The 19,289-nt window shown below is 36.8% G+C and overlaps 1 protein-coding gene across 1 annotated transcript in view; it reads right to left on the bottom strand.

Moving 5' to 3' along the window:
* KHDRBS2 (KH RNA binding domain containing, signal transduction associated 2) overlaps window positions 1-19,289 on the bottom strand; it is a 314,809-nt gene that overhangs the window by 141,619 nt on the left and 153,901 nt on the right. Inside the window, exon 4 of the mRNA XM_058801729.1 lies at window positions 15,580-15,726. Coding sequence (XP_058657712.1) covers window positions 15,580-15,726 — 147 coding nt within the window. The remainder of the gene's footprint in view (window positions 1-15,579; window positions 15,727-19,289) is intronic.

The following is a 19,289-nucleotide window of genomic DNA, read 5'->3' as shown; positions in this document are numbered from 1 at the left end:
TGTAAATTTCAGAACAAATTCAAAGCATCTAAATTTCTCATAGATGCTGCAACCATGGATAGTATCTTTCCAATGTTATTCAAAAGCATTTAAATTAATTTAATTTTCATTATTTATTCCCTTTGGTGTTCTTTAACTTTCTCCTTCTGCTGTTTTTATTTTCTCCATTCTTTTCTCCTTTAAATGTGGTCTCATCAACAGATGGGATAAACTCCATCTTAGAGGAGCTAAGAGAGAACTCACTGCTGGGACCTAGGAACTGGCAAGCTGTGTAAAGCTATCCACAAAAAAGGGTGGAAAAGACCCTTTTTTAAGCACTATCTCAAAAGGGAAGAGGAAGTAGGAATGTGATAATTTATTGCAAGGACAATGCTCACAGGAGTAGAATCAGGTTCTTGGATAACAGGAATTAGAGCTTTATTCACACAAAGGATGGAGTATTGCTGTGCATGTGTCACAGACCGTTTTAACAGTGAAAGAAAACAAAATATTCCTTCTGCTCTTACTACATAGGAAGAAAAATATGTATAATGGGACTGACTTTCTCTTGGGGATATCTGCTGGATATCATAGCATGTAACTGCAAAAAACCCATACTGTTGCTAAAAGAGGTCAGGATGTATTTGTTCTTGAGGAGCATCCTACAGGCTACCCTCATAACCCAAATGCCAGAGACGTTAAAAAATTGGCATTGAGAAATAGGATATTTTGGTTAGATGCATCTTTTAAACAAAAACAATGTAAAAATGACAGTAAGAAGGATGTGCAAGTATTTTCCCTGAATGTGGGTGACTGATTATGAAAGCAAAATACATCAGTGAAGAGTGAGCAGTACAATTAAGGGCAATACAGTATGGCAAATACAGTATGATTACTCCCTTCAATTCTCTATCCTATTCCAAAAAAATAGGCCAGGGGAATGTTTCTAGTTGAAATTGTAAAGATTGATACAGAAAACAGTGAGACACACATTTAACTCACGTTTTTGTGTTCTGTATTTGCACTGAAAATGGAGGTTTTTGTAGATAGGAACATTTACCTCTATAATAGAATGGGACATGAGACAATTTCCACAGTATGTTATCATTTCCAGATCAGGCACCTCACCTGAACTTTTTTATCAGTTAATTGCTAGATTTAAACCCTACAATAAATCACCAGGGACTATACCGAATGATTTGCAAACTGGTATTGTGGTATTGTTTTTCTGGGTTTTTTTTTTTTTGGTTGGTTTTTTTTGGGTTTTTTTTGTTTGGTTTTTTTTTTTTTTTGAGAGGTAAAATTGCAGAGCAGTGACCTCAGAAATTGCTTTCTGGCTCAACAATATTAAATATTTTTACTAACTATTTGGACAATTATATCAAATCCTTTTTTATTGTACTGCTTTTTAAACTAGTGGGTCATAAAAATTTGAGGGCTGGATTACTGTCACAAATCTATGTGGCTCTTCTGACAACAGGGTCAGAATTCAAGAGTTTAGAGGGCAGCCAAATAGGAAGAGAAAAAAGAAGGTCTTGGGAAATGAGGCTTAGTAACAATATTCTGTTTACCTAAGAACATGTTTGAGGAAATATCTGATTTCTTTGACACTCACTCTCTGGAGACCCAAAAGAGAAAAGCAGCTGGAAAGAGGAGGAGGTGCTTTTAATGTGGGAAAGACACAGAACTACCAGCTAAATCCTGAATATAGGAGCAAAAACCACCAGCTTGGAAAACAGACAAAGTTTCCTACCAGTGAAGATAACTAAACCAGAGCAGGCAGATGATGCCAGATCATCTGGAGCACTTGAAGTGAGATTTGATATCTTTCTGAAACACATATGAAGTACGGGTTTTAGGAGAAATACTACTGCCTGTATGGATTGTGACTCATAGGAAATAGTCAAACTTCCATTTTTAGAATCTTTCAGTTTACAAGTTCTCTCTTGATGTTCTCTTTGCAAGTTCTGTGGATATAGAACTGCTTAGATTATTCCATCCTGCTCCACACATACCTAAAGAAGATGTGTGTAAGTCACTCAGAAGGGTCAAGAAGCTTTTCTGACCCCAGTCCAATACTGGGTAGATGCATTCTTTCCTATCCTTGTAACTACTTTCCTTAGAAATACTTGTGAGCCAGAAGAAACCTGCTATACCTCAGAGACGGTACACCAGTCAGTTTATGGCAGCAGAGAAAAACCTTTCAGGTGCATTACATAATGCTTTATCCTGTACACAGCATGAAAATTGCCAGGTTTAGTAACAAGAAGAGATTTTCCTCCCTTCCTGATTCTCAGTCTCTAACCAGACTGGTTGGAAATATTGATTTTTCCATACATAAAAGTCCTCAGCTCCTCATTCAGGTAGTTTTCCTCACCAGCTCTGGGTGCCAGGCAGCATCAGAGCAATTGTGCAGAGCAGCCAAACAACCTAAGAGCACGATGCACAAGTAAAATTGGTGGTCTTGGTGCAAGGGTAGCTGGAAGAAATCTAACAGGCCAACATTACAGAATAATACACCACACTGTATTATAGCAATGTATTTCCTAGTAAGTACAGAGATATGTATCATTATATGAAACTCAATACATACACTATAATAATATACCATAATATATACAAAATTATCATAGGTTCTCTGTTCCCACTGGCCTTAAGCTACATAAAACCACTTCTAGCCCAGAAATTATTAAAGAGCTGAAGTACAAGTTGAGATTTAATTGATATACCATATAAATAGCCTTCAATTATGGCTGGAAAATGAGATACATTCAGATTTTGTTTGTTTCTGATTTTAATATTAAGGATATGACTCAGCTGTTAGTTGGAAATGTGACACAGAAAAAAATATTTTTGAAGTGATATTGCAATACATGATTGCACTACAAAACAAAACTGGCTTTTGCAATCCAGCAGCAAGCATGATTTCTGACCATGCAAAAAGTTGAGCTCTGAGTGAAGATTGATTAACCAAATTAAAGATCTCTTTAAACATACTGCAACATATTCACACTGTTTGGGAGACAGATGGAGATGGAAAAACCCATTCTTGTGCAGATATGCAATAGCATATCAGGGACTCATCCCATTGTATGACATGAATATCACCCACTGTACCACACAATATGTGGGAGTCAAGCAGACTGTCAGGATTCCCATTCCCTAGCACAAATATTTTTTCAGAGCTTTCTATCACCTCTGTCTTTAACTGCACCTGCCTTCTGTCTGATATGCAAACTCCTACTCTGGATTCAGCTCATTTTACAGACTCACATAAATCTATTAAGTGCTTTTCAAAGCAAAATACAAGTGAAGAACAGCCAATAGCCAAGGCACAATCTGTTTTCCTGATGTGTTTATAGGCAGAAAAGAAATCTCAATCTAAAATCAGATCAAAATCCTTGCTTAATGTAGCATTGGTTTCTTTCATTGATTTGTAACAGTTTAGGAGTAATGACAGGGAAGGGATAACAGTTGTTCATCCTGTGATTTACCATGAAGTTACACATGCAATTCCCTTTTTTGACATTGAGGGAATTTTTTTAGCCCTTCTGAGATAATAGCTCTGGTTCCCCAAACCCACTGTAACTACAGTTATTTTACAGCTCCTGGTTACTCTTCTCTGTCTGTTTTAACTCAGTGGCCCATGTGTGTTTGGCGCCTAAGGAAATCCCACAGGCCAAGGACTCATGACTAAATTTTAACAACTCAGGAACATGTCCTTAGAACAAGGTGTTATTTGTTCACTTCCTCAAAAGTAGTGATGATGTAAAGCAAATAATTAAAACAACTAACAGCTATCAAATCTTACTCTAAAAGCGACCTTTTGTTTTTTTTTCTCCTCTGTAAAGTTCTCCCTGACCTTCTGAAGCCCATATTGGTTGGAAAAAACATCAGCTTTTGCCCATGTTTTACATGGCTGTCCCACTGACAGCTCTTGGACAGTGTCCATCTATTCATCATGTCTAATCAGGATCTTAGAGCCCAGGTTTAACTACTGTTTAGTATCTTAGTTCTGTATTTTAACAGTGTTTATAGAAGTAAATCAACAATCAAAGGAAAATTCAAAGGGTTTTCAATTGTTTTCAGTTCCTTCTTGCACTGATCTCCTCAGGCTTAACTCTGTGGTAAGTATTCATTATAAACAGAAACACTAAGTATGTACCTCAATCAGAAATAGCCACAGATCCTGCTGAGCTTGTCTGCTTTCAAGAATTTCTCACTTCCTCCAATCTGGCTCTAAAAACTGATTTTTCAACAGTGCTGTAACTAAGCTGTTACTCACTGGGTCATTCACAAGTTATGCCAACATGGAAATAACACAGCAGCTGAGTTGCAATCCAGCAGACACAAACCTTGTTCTAGCATGTCAAAAGGAGAGAACTCAAATGTCTTTCTGTGTTTAGTAAGAAGTGAAAAAAGAAACAGCATGCATCAAACAGTTTTCAAACAGCTGAGAGAAAATGCAAGCAAGGAGGTAGGCAGTAATTGCACTCAAGTGATTTAAATGTGCAACATGAGTTACTTCTTCTTAAGCATGCTTTTATTGACTCCTGCATCTATCCTCAGCTTTCTCCTCTGAATGAGGTCCTGTCCCTACTAGCTAGTGATATTCTATGCCAGCATTCCCAACTGCACCCCACTTACAGCCTTAGGACAGCCTCACTTCTCTTTCTGCATAATAACCTTCAGTCTGTTCTGAACAAACTTGATCACTAATCTCTAGAGTCATCATATGACTCTTCAGAAAGATTATGCTTTGTATACTCTTTCTTTTCTTCTGTTTTAATCCAAATAACAATTTCCCTTTGCAGTCAGTGTCATAAGGGCAGCTCTGGAATGCCTCCTCTTCTGTTAAAAGCCTTCTCCAGTTTCACACAGTTTATCTGAAGGTTTTGTCTTTCACCTTGATGTTTCCAAAGTGAAATGTGTAAACTTGGAAGGCAGGCAGGTTATAAAATGCATCCTAATTATCAGCATTCTTTGTATGCTGGTGTAAGTGGGCTGATGGCTGGGAATGTACTCTCATACCACTCCCACACAGAAGTCTCTTCATCTGCTAAATGGCTACAGATTTTGCTACAGGGTTGAACTATCACACCACCTGTGTAGGTCTCACACAAAAGAACCTGCTGTGTTGAAATGAAATAATCTACCATCAAGATGCAAATCTCCATCTTCAAAATTTGATAAACAAAGCAGGTTTAACAAAGAAGTTTCACACATCACCTCCCTAAGAAAATTGCTACAGACACATATATTTAGAGATATGTTCTTATTAAGAAGGTTTGAGCCCTGTCATATCATACATATGGATAGATGTTTAATGGAATTTAATGTCATTAACACAATTTCATCAACAAACTCTCACTGAACCAGAACTGAGATTTGTTGACTCATTTTTCATCGCAACATAACAGTACCAAAGTATTGGTTAGGTTATTTTTTTTCTATTTTTTTCATAAGCTGCAAACTTTCCCAGCTATCCAGTGAAGGACTCCTGCCAGGCTGGCCATGGCACAGTCACTGCACAGTCGTGCTGCTACAGATTTTTTGCAAGTTTTTCTTTCCCTGGCCACATTTTTATTCCACTGCCTGTCATTCCAACACAACTAACTTTTGACTCACTAGTCCACTCCAGCTGTATCTGAGAGATGTTTTGTAGTCCTAAAACAGCCAATCGTTCCCAATTTCATGGAAGTGCTCATCCACACTGTGAGGAAGACACTGTACATGCCCTGATGGAAGAGCAAATGCCCACATAAAGTAAGCAAAAAAAACCAAACCACCAATGAACAAAGTGGTGACTGTCTGGTATTCATAAAAGCTCCAGACTGAGAATGCTTCCCCTACCTGAAAAACTAAAGTCCAAACATGAAACACAAAGCATGAGAAACAAGCCACTAGAAAGCAGCACTGCTGCTCTTAGCCCAGTGCAATATGACTCTTCTCTACATTCCTCATTTTTTTTCTAAAATTAACACTACTATACTAGCAACTGCAAAGTATTCCATCATTTTGGTAAAATACAAATACACCACACTTTATTTTTCCAGTTACACAATCAATATTTATGGAAACATCCTGCCTAAACATTCTGCATCATTAATGACTGATAATGCTACCATCTCCAGGGATTCAAGTCTGTGCATTTTTACAACTCCTTTTATTTCTACTATGTTCCTTGAACTCATTTGTATTATCACTGCATTGCTGACAAATATTTCCTTCACAACTATTCAATTAAAGATGGGATTTTTATTTTATAAACTTGATTGCCATTATTCTGTCTTTTGCATCTTTCCTGATTTTTATATAGTCATTTTTTTAAAGTTTTTTGCCATCCCTTCATTGCTCAGGTCGAACCAAAACCATATTAAACTAAACTTGTTTAGTTTTTAATGTTGAAAGCTGTTTTCATAGTCAACCACCAATTTTTCCTTCTCAACTTGATTTTTAAATTTATTTTTTCTTTTAAAAATCTCATGTCAATGAAGTTTTTTCATATTATTCCTTGCCATCAGGAGACTTAAAACCATTCAAAACATCAGGAATACATACATATGTATATCCTTTACTTACTAAACCCTCATGTTTGCATGTGCTGAATGTATGCAGGTAACTCTGACTGTCTTGGAGAAGTACATTCTGCAGATGGATGTATTTTTATCCTTCATGCAGATTATTTCTGAACAAGTTTATTTCATACAGCTTGGCACACAGCAAATGAGATATTCATTTTCAAACCTCTCCATCCATGGAGATAAAAATTCTCATCCGCCAGACCAAAGTTGTCAAGTGCTAAAACAGAGCACCTTGCTGATTAGGAATTCTCTCCTGGATACAGGAGAAAGAATACTAAAAATAGCTGGACTATTATTGTAATTTTCTGTTTTCTGAGGGGAAGAATTTATTGAGTGATTAAAAAATCTGGTCTGCTCATCATATTTATAAATGTTATTAAAAATCTTGAATAGTGAAGTGATAGTATTTCAATTAAATTATTCAAAGCAATAAAATCTAAAGGTTATTGAGGAGAATTGCTGAAAGGTCTCATTATACGCTATTACTAGAAATAAAACTGGCAAAAAAAAAGGGGTGATGATAAATGCAAAGTAATGCTATGAAAATACTTAAACTGAAGTATTGATAAGCATCAAAATACAGAAAGTAAATAGCTCCTTATTAGTTATTATCATTTAAGAAAGATGCCCTGGATTTTTTACAAATGCCATTAAAAAAACACCAAATCAATGCAAGCAGGATGAATGGTGGATATAGCACTAGAAAAAGCCCTGACACTGAACCACAAACAACAGAAGATCCATTCCATTGCTGGACTTCTTCTTGACTACCAAGATGAGCTACTCTCTGCCCTCCTGGCCGTCCCAGCCCAACAGAAAAACTAAAGAGGTAAGCTAAGGATGAGAGAGAAAGATAGTCAATTATGTCATGGAAAACCAGAGCTACCTCTGCTTCTTTGCAATAAAAGCTGGGAGCTAGAAAAGAAACAAATCCAGAGCAACATAGGAGCAAGGAAGGGTGTGAAATTACCCTCTGATTTTAACCATGCATGAAGATGAGGGCACTTACTAACTCTTGAAAAACTGCTTCAAAACAAACAAGAGGAAGTGGAATTTAGTTTGGTTTTTTTTTAATCACTCAGTGCCTAAGTGAACTGTCAAACTCATTGCAATCTTAAGTTTTTCTGAGCTTAACTAAGGTTCAAAGAAAAGCCTTTGATGAACTAAGGGAAGAGAAGTAAAAGCTGCATTTTTGCTTTTTCTTTCATGCTTTCCTAAGTGATCAGAACTCGGCATCCTCAGAATTGACTACACTGACTTTTGCTACATTAAAAAAATATAATGTTTACTAATACCACCAAAAACCTTTTTTCTTCCTTTTGTTTCTAAAAATAAAAAAATCAAAACAACACCCAACACACTGTAGGATCTGCAGTATGGTTTTCAATGTGAATGATAGCACAAACTTTTTACTTATGTAAGTGTACTTTCATAAATTAATTAAACCTTAAAAATCTGATTGTCACTTTGCTAATACATGTGAAACATAGAGATAAGTCACCTGCAAGGTAAAGTAACCTGGTTAAATCAATAACCAATTCCTTGAAAGAGCCAAAATAAGTAACTCTTATCTCCTAGCTTTCAGTCTTATTTTTTTTTACCAGATATCATCCTTTTTTTTCCTCATATTGATGTCTGGTGGGGAAAAAAGATAGTAATATATGTGATGGGAACACTTAATAACATCTTGCACGTTTTTTCTCATCATGATTACAAAGTAATTCCTTGCATGCAAATCAATTATTTTAAAAATACTTTCCATGCCTACTTTTATACAGAACTACATGGAATTTTATTTTCAAATCATAAAGCTGCAGACTCTTCACTGGGTCAAACAAACAACCTTTATTGTTGAGTTGATTGACCAAATTTGTACCCACATACAGAGATTTAAATGAAATGCCACATGTGTAGGAGGGTCTGGTTGTCTTGCTAAGGTGAACAGTCTAATGTGCAATACCACAGCAAATTTGTTGCTACATATTACAAACCAGCAATTAAGAAACCAGAAGCAATATGTGGGATTCAAATTTTTCTGCATTAATTTTATCATCCGCACCGAAATAATTTCTTCTGATCTGCCACCGGAGAAAAACCTGCCCTAAGAAAAGGAAGGAGCAAAACAAGCCTAAAACTGCTGATGAATATGGACTCACCAAGCAAGTTGCAAGTATCTCTTTAAACTACAGCCACATGTCAGCAGCATGCTCAGTTTAATGGTCAGAGTGAAGTCCCTGCTCAGATTCATGTCTCTGGTTCATCTGGAAGCTGTGACAGCCAGGCTGAGCCCCTTACATTGATTCCTCTGTGTGTCAGAAAGAGATCACCAAGGAATTGCTTTCACAGACTGAATAAATCTTGGAATATCTGAAGAAGTCTTAATCCACTCATAGTGGGAGTATCAACCCTTAAACCATCCAAGATGTGGCAAAGTATCTAGATTGCTTTGAAACAGCTGGGAGCTAAGCCTAGGAAAAAGACACTTACTCTGGCATGTCAACACATGACCAACTCTTCATGACACAAATATGAAGACATTTGATTAATTATTGATTAAATTTGTATTGCTATCCATTTTATAGCTTTACAGCAGAAAGAACTAGTAGTCTATACTGTATATCAATAACTATATTAAAAAAAACAGTCCGTTGAAAAATAATGGAATTTAATTTTTAGCTGAAAAATTGAAACATTTTTGGTGTACATCTCCACCCCTCAACAGTCACTTTCAGGGGAAGATTTAGGATTATTTTCATGAAGTGTAAAATAAGTGTTTTAAACAACACAAGTGCTGCTCAATCAGCCAGTATTCATTATTAGGAAAAACTTCAGCATCTGTGAAAAGTCAAGAACCATAGTCCACAAGTTATGATGACTCTTTTGAGTACACTGATGTTTGAATGTATTGATAATAATTTGATTTGTTAAGCAATGTTTAGGGAAAAAGGCTGTGAAGAGCTAAAGTGCTATGACATTTTAGGCCTTGACAAAATCTCTGAATTTTACTTCCTTGATTATCAAAACTTGTGTGTGAAATTGCCAGAGATGTTGCACACTGGGAAAAACAGAACCCAGCACAGCTAAAACAGCTGCTAAATTTTTCCTTAGCACAGTTTTAAAATAATTACTGTACTAATTATTTATTATTGCAAGGAATTTTGAAGAATGTGCAAGTGTAAATTATTTACTTTGACAGGCATAAAAGATGAATTTTAGAGATGCAGCTCTGCTGCTGCTCAGCATCATATTTAGGGAAATGTTTTGCCTGTTGAGGTTCTTTGAAAGAGGAAAAAAAAGACTGGCATCCTCCCACCCACAGTACAGCTTATTTAGAAACAAACATAAGATTACAAAACCATTGAGTATGAAATAGTATGTAAATAAAGATATCATATTATACTGTAGTACAGAAGTAATTCAGATGGCTAATAAAAAAAGTGCAAAATAAATGTCATATACCTAAAACTGACGGAGTTGTTACACGTGCTGTACACAGATTATTTGTAACCTTATGTCTGTACTAGATAGGAGTTCCTACATATACAGTAAATATATGTTTGAGGTAAAATAATTTATTTTTACAATATTAGACAGAGAAAGACCTTCAAAGAACTAAACCCTACTTCAAGATGTTTTAATTGTTCCCACTAAAACAAACTGGCCTCAAAGTTTGTTTTCAATTTCCCATGGATCTCAGATTTTTTCACAAATAGCTCTGGCATAAATAACTTCCAGTGTGAAATTAGTAAACTTTGATTTCACTGAAAGGCTCTTCTTCCTTAGTGATTTTTCACTTTAATTAGCTGGATCAATGAGAACAGATAATATTCTTAAATGATTGGTAAGAAAATTCTTTTAATCAATAGTATAGAGCAAAGTGAGATGAAAGGATGGAATATAAACAGCCAGTAGGATATTTAGGCACTTACAAGCAAGTCTGGAAGACATTGTAGCCTGAATTAAAAACAACATAAATCTCTGCAATCACCTGTTGCCTCACCACAGTGATTTCTAATAACAGAATCTGATCTGAACTGATAAAAACACCCAGAGAGTACTGCACAGGCAGATGATCACCAGACACTGCCCATCAACTGGACTGCATTACATGGCCATGTGTTTATTCCCAGCCCTTGAGTGGCGCCAATAAGCTTCAATTTAAAGCAGACACAAGTGGCTAGGATAATGTATGCAAATATATTGGACAGCAGTTTTTAAAGTGGTAATTGGTTCAATTTCTGATCATCTGACCACACAGTTGTAAACAATCTTTTTAGAGTGGTCATGTCACCGCAGCTGCAATCTGCCCTCTACATAATAGCTCCCTATTACAGAGCACTCACACGTAAAATGAATGATCAGTATCTGCTGCTCTCATTCTCCCAAGGGATGCTAACCATGTCAAATAAAAATGCTTTGCTTAAAAGGATAAAAGAATCAGAAAAAAGATTTTGCCTGTGTTAGAAAGCACAGAACTCCTAAGGAACAGTATAGCTCCTTACGACATGGGAATTAAGACCTTGTTAAGAAAATGTATTTCTATGTTTGGATTTAAATCAATATTATACAATTCTATATAACAGGAGTGATGTAGAATTTCATTGGTCAGTAATAGTGCAAAAACTTGACTGCATTTAATAGCCATGAACCTTTAAAAACCAGCAGATTTTAAAGCTTGAAAAGCTTCTAGGCTCTCCTCCCCTCCCTCTGCTCCTCAGTCTCCTCTTCTAGTTTGCTGACCCTGCATCCCATTCTGAGGCACTGAGATCTTACACCAGCCTTAGGTTCCTCACACAGACCTAGGTCCCTGGCAGTTCAGGATCAGAAGTACTTGGCTGTCAGATACCTATGGATTTTATCAAATCTGTTGGCCACAAAGGTGAATCTAAAAAACGTGTCCTCCTCCCAGGTATCCCTATTGTTTGTATTTTCCACATAGATAATACTGGATAATTTCCAATATGTTAGCATCAGTTCCAAATGGGATTGTTAATATAAAACCTTGACTTTGGAAACACATTCTTGATTTCATTTTTATTAGGTTGACAGAAAAATATTGGAGCAGACAGTTGTTTTTCAAGACTCTGAGATTAATCCTACCTCCTTAATCATGGCTATTTTGATTTGTCATATTTCAACTGTATGCAAATGTTCATACTAAGTAAACATCAGCCCAAAATGGAGCACAGTATCTAGCTAGTAATTGGATATGACACCCCACAAAGACTTAATTTTGCATAAAACCTACCAAAGAACTAGCAGTCACTTACAGAATAAATCTTATCAACCAGTTAGCAATGTCCTGCTGGCAGCACCCACACAGACCTCAAACCATTTGCAAAATGGAAGCTGCAGACAGCAAAGGAAGCAGCTTGGCTTTGGAAGCGTGGCAGCTGCCAAGAGCTGCAGACACTGGGATTCAGTCATGCACTGAAATGCCTGCTGGAAGGAGCCCAAAGCACCAACTGAGACCGAGCTGCAGCTATGGAATGTGTTAACTTGTGGGACAGACTGCAGTTTCTAACTCTGGCCTGGAGGCAAAATCTTCCTTACTAAAAATATGGATACCTGTTATTGAGGTTGAAGGTAAAAAAGAAGTAATCACATTTAAATCAAAAGTAGTTGTTATGAAAACTGCTTCAGTTAATAAATGTTCTTTTTTTTTCTCAATATTGCTCTACATTTATCTACTTTTCTCTTATTATGGTTTCTGGGCATTTATCTTAAAATTCAGTCTCATTAAAACTTCTGAAGAAGGTATAAAAACATTATTCCATTTCACTGACATGATCAGTGTAATTTCTGAGGGCAATATTTCATGTAATCTTCAGAAAATTCATAAGCAATGTGAAAACTCATTTGAATACTTTATTGCATCCTTGATTTGGTATAAATAAAACTGTTCTATTCTACTGTTTTATCCTTGTCATGCAATCCCAATATTCATTGCTGCAATAAATTAAGTCTTATAAACAACAAAACATCATAAAACAAACTCAAGAGATGCTGCAAATAGGGAACAAAAAGGAAATTATCTAGTGCAATCTTTCTGAGTGAAAAACCCTTGAAACATGTTACAGCCAGTCAGTTAATAATTGCTTTGTAAATCTGAAATGAAGCAGAGGGGATAAAACTAATAAACAAGTCATAAAGTACAATTTTTACTTGTTTGGAGTGATTATGATTCCCTGGAGGGAAGAGGGGCACAAAAAGGCTGGTTAATGCTCAAGGATCACCTCTGCCAAGCTCAGGAATGAGCATCACACTGAAGAAAAAGTCAGGCAAAAATGACAGGAGGCTTATATGGATGAACAGGGAGCTCCTGGATAAACTCAAAAAGGAAGCCAACAGAGGGTGGGTGCAGGAACAGGCAGCCTGGAAGGAGTGCAGAAATTGCCCAAGCAGCCAGGTATCTTGTTAGGAAAGCTCACAGAAGTCCTGACAGAATTAAAATTGGCTAGGGCAACAGGAAAAGTACGTCACTGATAAAGGGAAGACTAGGGAAAATGTGGGCCCTCTCTGGAGCAAACCTGGGGACCTGGCTACCCAGGACAGGGAGAAGGTTGAGGTCATCAATGACTTCCTTGCCTTGGTCTTCACAGACAAGTGCTCCAGCCATACTGCCCAGGTCACAGAAGGCAAAGGTGGGGACTGGGGTAATGAGGAATTGCCCACTATAGGAGAGGATCAGGCTGGAGGATATCCAAGGGACACGAAGGTGCACAAGTCCAGGGGACCTGGTGAGCTGCACCTGCTCGTGCTGAGGGAACGGGCTGAGGAAGGGCTAAGCCACTGCCCATCGTATGTGAGGAGTCATGTCAGTCCACTGAAGCTCCCACTGACTGGAAAAGGGAAAAAGGAACCCCCACTTAAAAAAGAGAAACAAGGAAGACACAGGAAACTACAGCTCTTTCAGCCTCACCTCAGGTCAGAAAGATCATGGAAACAAATCCTCCTGGAAATTTTGCAAAGATACATGTGAAATGAGGAGATGAATGGTGACAGGTAACTCAGCTTCACTAAGGGCAAATCATGCATGACAAATTTGGTGGCCTTCTATGACAGGGTCTATTCCTGCCACTGTCAACAATGTTCAAAATCTCATAATGAAGAACCTGTTTTTATATTTCCTCCATTGTAGCTATTATACTTGTGCTGGAAAACAAATACAATCTTTCCAAATAAATAAAGTGCCATCCACAATATATGCTTGTACAGATGCTGAATATTACAACAGATTTTAGTACTACTCTGAAAACACACAGTTCTGTCTTTCTTATTCACCCAGGCTGAACAGAACACATGATGGATGTTAAAAATCCAGATGCCATTTTCATTGCACCATGCTAGAATGCAGGATCTCTTTTCCAGAATGAAAAGGACACAAGAAGGTAACTTTAAACAGAAACCTTTTACAGAAACAATCGGAAGTTTTGGAAAGTCATGAACAACTGGAAATAGCATTATCCAAATGACAAAGATGGGTAAATTTTGTAATTGGTGCTGTTATCATTTTAAGCTACAACATGCCAGACTTTTCAGGAATATGTTACTTAATGATAAATTTTCTTCCAGTGTAATGGCTTGGCAGATCTTCACCATTAGCTTGCAGTTAAAATGTCATTCCAAGACATGCTGCCAGCATTACAGAATTGACCTAATTTGTCCCTTGTGTTTTATGTTCAACATAAACTCAGAAATCGTGAAAATGTTTTCTTGTCTTACAGTTAATTCAAAGAATTCTAAATTATATTTTATTACTAGTGTTCCCAAACTGGAAGCATAAGGAAATCGGAAGGAAAAATCAGAAAGACAGATTTAACTTGTTTAAAATGTAGCTCATTTCTGGGCACTTGATGCCAGCAAACTTTTTTATTTAAAAGAAATATCCAGATATTTATTTTTAACAATCTTAAGCTACTTAGTGTTCTTAAAAAAAATGTGTATTTGCTCTTAAAAAATTACATTTAAATAGTCTACTTCAATATTTTACTTGTAACATATTCCCCTTTTCCTGCATCAAGAAGCCTACAGCAAAAAAGGCATTGAAATTCTGCCATGCAAGTATTCATAGACATTACCTGAATATCTCTTATCTTGGCCTCCTTTTACTCATTAAAAAAGGCACTCTTTGAATCCCTCCATTATTATCAAGAGATCTGAACATACACATAATTTTTTCATTTAAAAAATAGAAACAAACTCTCATAATGTTCTTTTTAAGGCATGTAAGTTCTGAACATTTTTAGAGCACTAAGAACTCTCAGGACTGATCTCAGAAAACAACTCATGTAATTCTAGTACTACTTCACTTAATATTTAGTATGCTTACGCTTCAATGCTATGACAAATTTAAGTACGAAAATAGCACGGAATGCACTTATTAATGTGGAAAAAATAATTTTTAGAGAATTTGAGGAAAATCAATAGACATGAAGGTAAATATTTCAGAAAGAGTTATATTTAGTATAAATCAAACTGAAAAGGTTCACACCTTTAGAGTACATTTCTGCACTCTCCTAGATTATGGAAGATTGCCAAACTGTGGTTTGAGTCATAAGGTGAACAGAAATGTCTTAGGAATGTTTTGCTCATCCTGTTTGCTGCACAAGAAATTCATTAACTTCATTAGCAAGATATTTAGGTAAATTGTTACATGTAGTAAAATGTTTTTACTTTAAATATTACCTTAAATATTCAAAAATCCTGAAAGTGCATTCTCATACAAATGACTAATGTCTGCAATCAGAAAACAAAACTAATCTACCAGTTCCTCCACAAAAGAAAGGAAAGCAAAAAACACTGATAAATGGAAATAATAAGACAGCTAGAAAAAAATATCAGGGCATCAACTGTGACACTTAATGGCCTGTTTGGCATCTCCCTGTGACAAAAGGATGAAAGACAAAAGTTCAACAGAATGCAGTGAAGGTGTTTTTTCCTTAGTCTAAAAAAAGGAACAAACTCAATGCAACAAAACCATAACCTGCCAAGAAGAATGTAATAAGTGACTTACAGGAACCAGGAATTTTTTTATTTCTTCCAAGGCATGACTCATACGAGAATACGCCTCCCCAGGTGGAGCAAACACTTCAATTAATACGTGGAGCTCATCACTCAAGTGGGCGTATTTGGCTTCTCCACTTTTCCTTAGTTCTTCCTCCTATGAAGAAAGGGTGGATTTGGTTTTAAAACTGGAAATCTACTAATTTTGCAGTGATTTAGCATTCACAGACAACATGACAGAAGGACATACTGTAAGCAGACTTTTAAATCCGTTAAGAAATAAAAGTCTAGTTCAAGCCACCTAAAGATTTAAAAATCAATTTTGAGTGTTTGAATGATAAAACCAGCATAATTATCATCTAAATCAGATTTTAATCAGCACAGTGAAAAAATGCTAAGTACACCAGAAGGAAGAAGTGACATATTAAATCCATAATGGAAAAGCTGCATTCAACTGTCTGAATCTTAGCTCTTAACAACAAAAAAACCCATAAAATAAAGATGCATTTAACCATTTTGGAACACTATTGTTTAGTAAACTCTTTAGGTTCTTCAACAAATGTCTGCAGCCAGTACATTTTAGTATCACCAAATGATAATATGAAAAATATGCTCTAGGACTTTAATTTGAGACACAGAATCACAGGATAGTTTGGATGTGAAGGGTGTGAATTACTAAAGACTATGTAGTTCCAGTGCCCCTGCCAGGAACAGACACCTTCCATTAAATCAGGTTGCTTAGGGCCTTAAAACACTCCCAGGAATGGGGCATCCACAACTTCTTTGGTCAAACTGCTCCAATGTCTCACCGTAGTCATAGTGAAGAATCTTTTCCTAACGTTTAATATAAAACCTACTCTCATTCAGTTTAAAGTCACTACCCCTTGTCCCCTCACTATGTACCTTTTCACAAAGTCCCTCTCCAGCTTTCTTGGCCTCTTTCTGTACTTGAAAGGTGCCATAAATTTACCCTGAGCCTTCTCCAGGCTGAGTAACCCAAATTCTCTTCACAGCAGAAGGGCTCCAGCACTGGTCATCCTCATGGCCCTCCTCTGGAGCTGCTCTGACAGATCCATGTGCTTCTTATGCCGAGGGCCCCTGAGCTGCTGTCAATACTCAGTGATGAATGAGCTTCAGCCCCAGTCCCAATTCAGGGTACCTATGGAATGTGGAGGACAGCTCAGCTGGTGAATCACCACACCTAGATAGCTCAACCATCTTTTGGTCCCAATTTTCTAGCTATAAAATAAGCCTAACAATCCTACTTCATGTTAAAGTAATGTTCTGAAATGTCAATCCACTTTCTTACACAACGTTTTGAGATAGCAAATGTAAATTGCAAAATAGATTCGTAGTAGCTACTGCTCCATAAAAATCAGAGACATAGAATAGTGATCATGTTAATGGCACTGGCTATGACAACACAATGAAAAATCCAATCCATTGCTACACAAGATAGACATAAGTAATGCTAAAGAAATGATGAGCAGAAGTCTCAGTCTTCAAAAATATTTTGAGAAATGTAATTTAAAAGAAAATATGTATAAACAAAAAAATCACAAAAAAAAGTAAACTAATTTGCTTGAAAATGGTGAAAAGGTTACAGCTTTTTAGTATATAGTAAAATAATAGTTTGTGAACATGTAGTAAAGATATAAAAACTGTAACAACAGATTACAATTATTACTGATTAAGCTTATTTAATTCTGCATTAACTTCACTTATTTTAGTATTGACTCTTTTACACCATTGCTTGCTACCAAAACCATTTGCAAAATGCTATGCTCCTAACAATAAGTATTCAGTTCTTTTTATCTATGTTAGAAGATCCAGCCTCAAGGACTTTTTGATTTTCCAGAGAATACACAAAGGCTACATCCTGCAGCTCTAGAGCCCGAGATCAGGCTCCATGCTAAGTCAACATTTGGAGATTATGATAAAATCATTAACTCAATAAATGTAAACTACTATTTTATTTTTATGTTTTAAATTTGACATATTTGTTTGCAACTGAAACTAGAAAAATTATGATGAGATATAATTGTCTCAGTATTTTTATTTTTACAGTTCAATTATCTTTGGCATTTTAGCTTATCACTGAAATCTCATTGAAATTTCCATAAGAACCATAGCATAATATAAAAATCTATCATGAGATGCTTCCAGTTTTCTGGAAAAAAAATCACACATTTGATTACGTCTAGAAAAATCTGGTATGAAGTTTTCAGTAAAATTAAGTTTTAATAGTTATAAAGGTGCACCCTAGTGATTGCTGGAGGTTTCTTCCCTATTGCTTTTTTAAGATTCTGAAGGAAAAAAAATCCAACAAAAAACCAACAAATGCCAGAAAGCCCCAAAAGTTATCTTTCAGGAAAAGACTACCAAGAAACTTAGAATTTAGAAATTGGACCTTTTTTTTCAGATGTAGAAAAAGCAAAAGAATAATATTTTGCTCATTGTTTTGATGAGGATTCTGTACAGCTAAGACATCAGCAAGATGATTTTATAATGCATACCTGGAATATGCCTCTTCAGTGGTAACAATGGTAATTATGTTTCTCTTTTAGTTTCCAAACCAACTCAGGTTTTCTTACAACGCATCATTTTCTAACCTGCCCCTTCAGCACATGCTTTCTGTCACTACTTGGAGCTTATTGTTAAAGCTGTTGGAAACCACAGGCTGAGGTTCTGAGATTACACACTTCTTCGTGAGGATACTTAATGAGGTTTCTTCTTGTGGAACACATGGGGCTAAAGACTGAATTTTCACATGGTATCTCTTCCCGTAAGAGGGTAAAATGTCACAATAATGCTCCTTTTATTGCAAGTGTATGTAGAGAGACAAAGAAACTTGATTAAGGAAAACTATGAATGAATGAGAGCTCACAGACCGTGTGAGCACTGCACCAAGCTCTCCTTCCCAAAGCCAGTGAATATGGCTGAGTATTTGGGGACTGAATGTAGCCTTACATTTAACCCTATGTGGGGTACCAGGCATCTAACAAGCAAACAACAGACATGGCTCGCAGTGTTGGGGAGACACTCGCTGGTATGGCAGGTGGTACCTACTGGCAGCTAACACAGCTTTCCAAGGGCACTACAGATGAACAGGCCCTCCCAGGAGCACAAGGAGAAGGACAACACCTTTGCAGATCTTCATTGGCAAGCAGCACATCCCAAAATGGTCCCAGTATCTCAGTACCATGGACCCAGTATCCACACTGCTTCTGTTTAGGATGGCAGTGCTGCCCACAGCAGTGGGTCTTGCCTCCTGCTAGTTGTACTCTGGTTGCAATAACTGAGTTCCCCTTAGAAGCCAGAGAGCCTTTCTGGAGCCCAACCTTGATTTAGTTTCATAGGAGAGGAATCCAGTTAAAACCCTGTGAGCTCTGCTCACTTTAAATAATGGGAATTGGGAAGGATCAGGAGGCTCTCCTCTAAACTATGCTTCTGAGTCAAACAAAGACACTAATGAATAACACCCCGTGTAGGGCTGGTAAGGACTGAAATGGATTATGAGACTTTCCAGCACCTGACCCATTAAGGCAGAATAAGTGAGATCATCATTAATCTATTTTTCATGGTGTTCCTTACCAGGCTATCTGGGTGCTAATGGCCTTCCAAGGCCCTAGTGGCCTCTAATGCACCAGTGCAATTACTTGTGGACTTTGGCTGTTTCTCATATAACTCTGCCCTAATCACCTCTGAGGTTCAGGTATT

The sequence above is a fragment of the Ammospiza caudacuta genome, chromosome 3, assembly GCF_027887145.1.
Source record: "Ammospiza caudacuta isolate bAmmCau1 chromosome 3, bAmmCau1.pri, whole genome shotgun sequence".
Taxonomy (NCBI): Eukaryota; Metazoa; Chordata; class Aves; order Passeriformes; family Passerellidae; genus Ammospiza; species Ammospiza caudacuta.
Note: the sequence above shows the minus strand (reverse complement) of the source record. Positions and strands in the feature narration are given on the sequence as shown.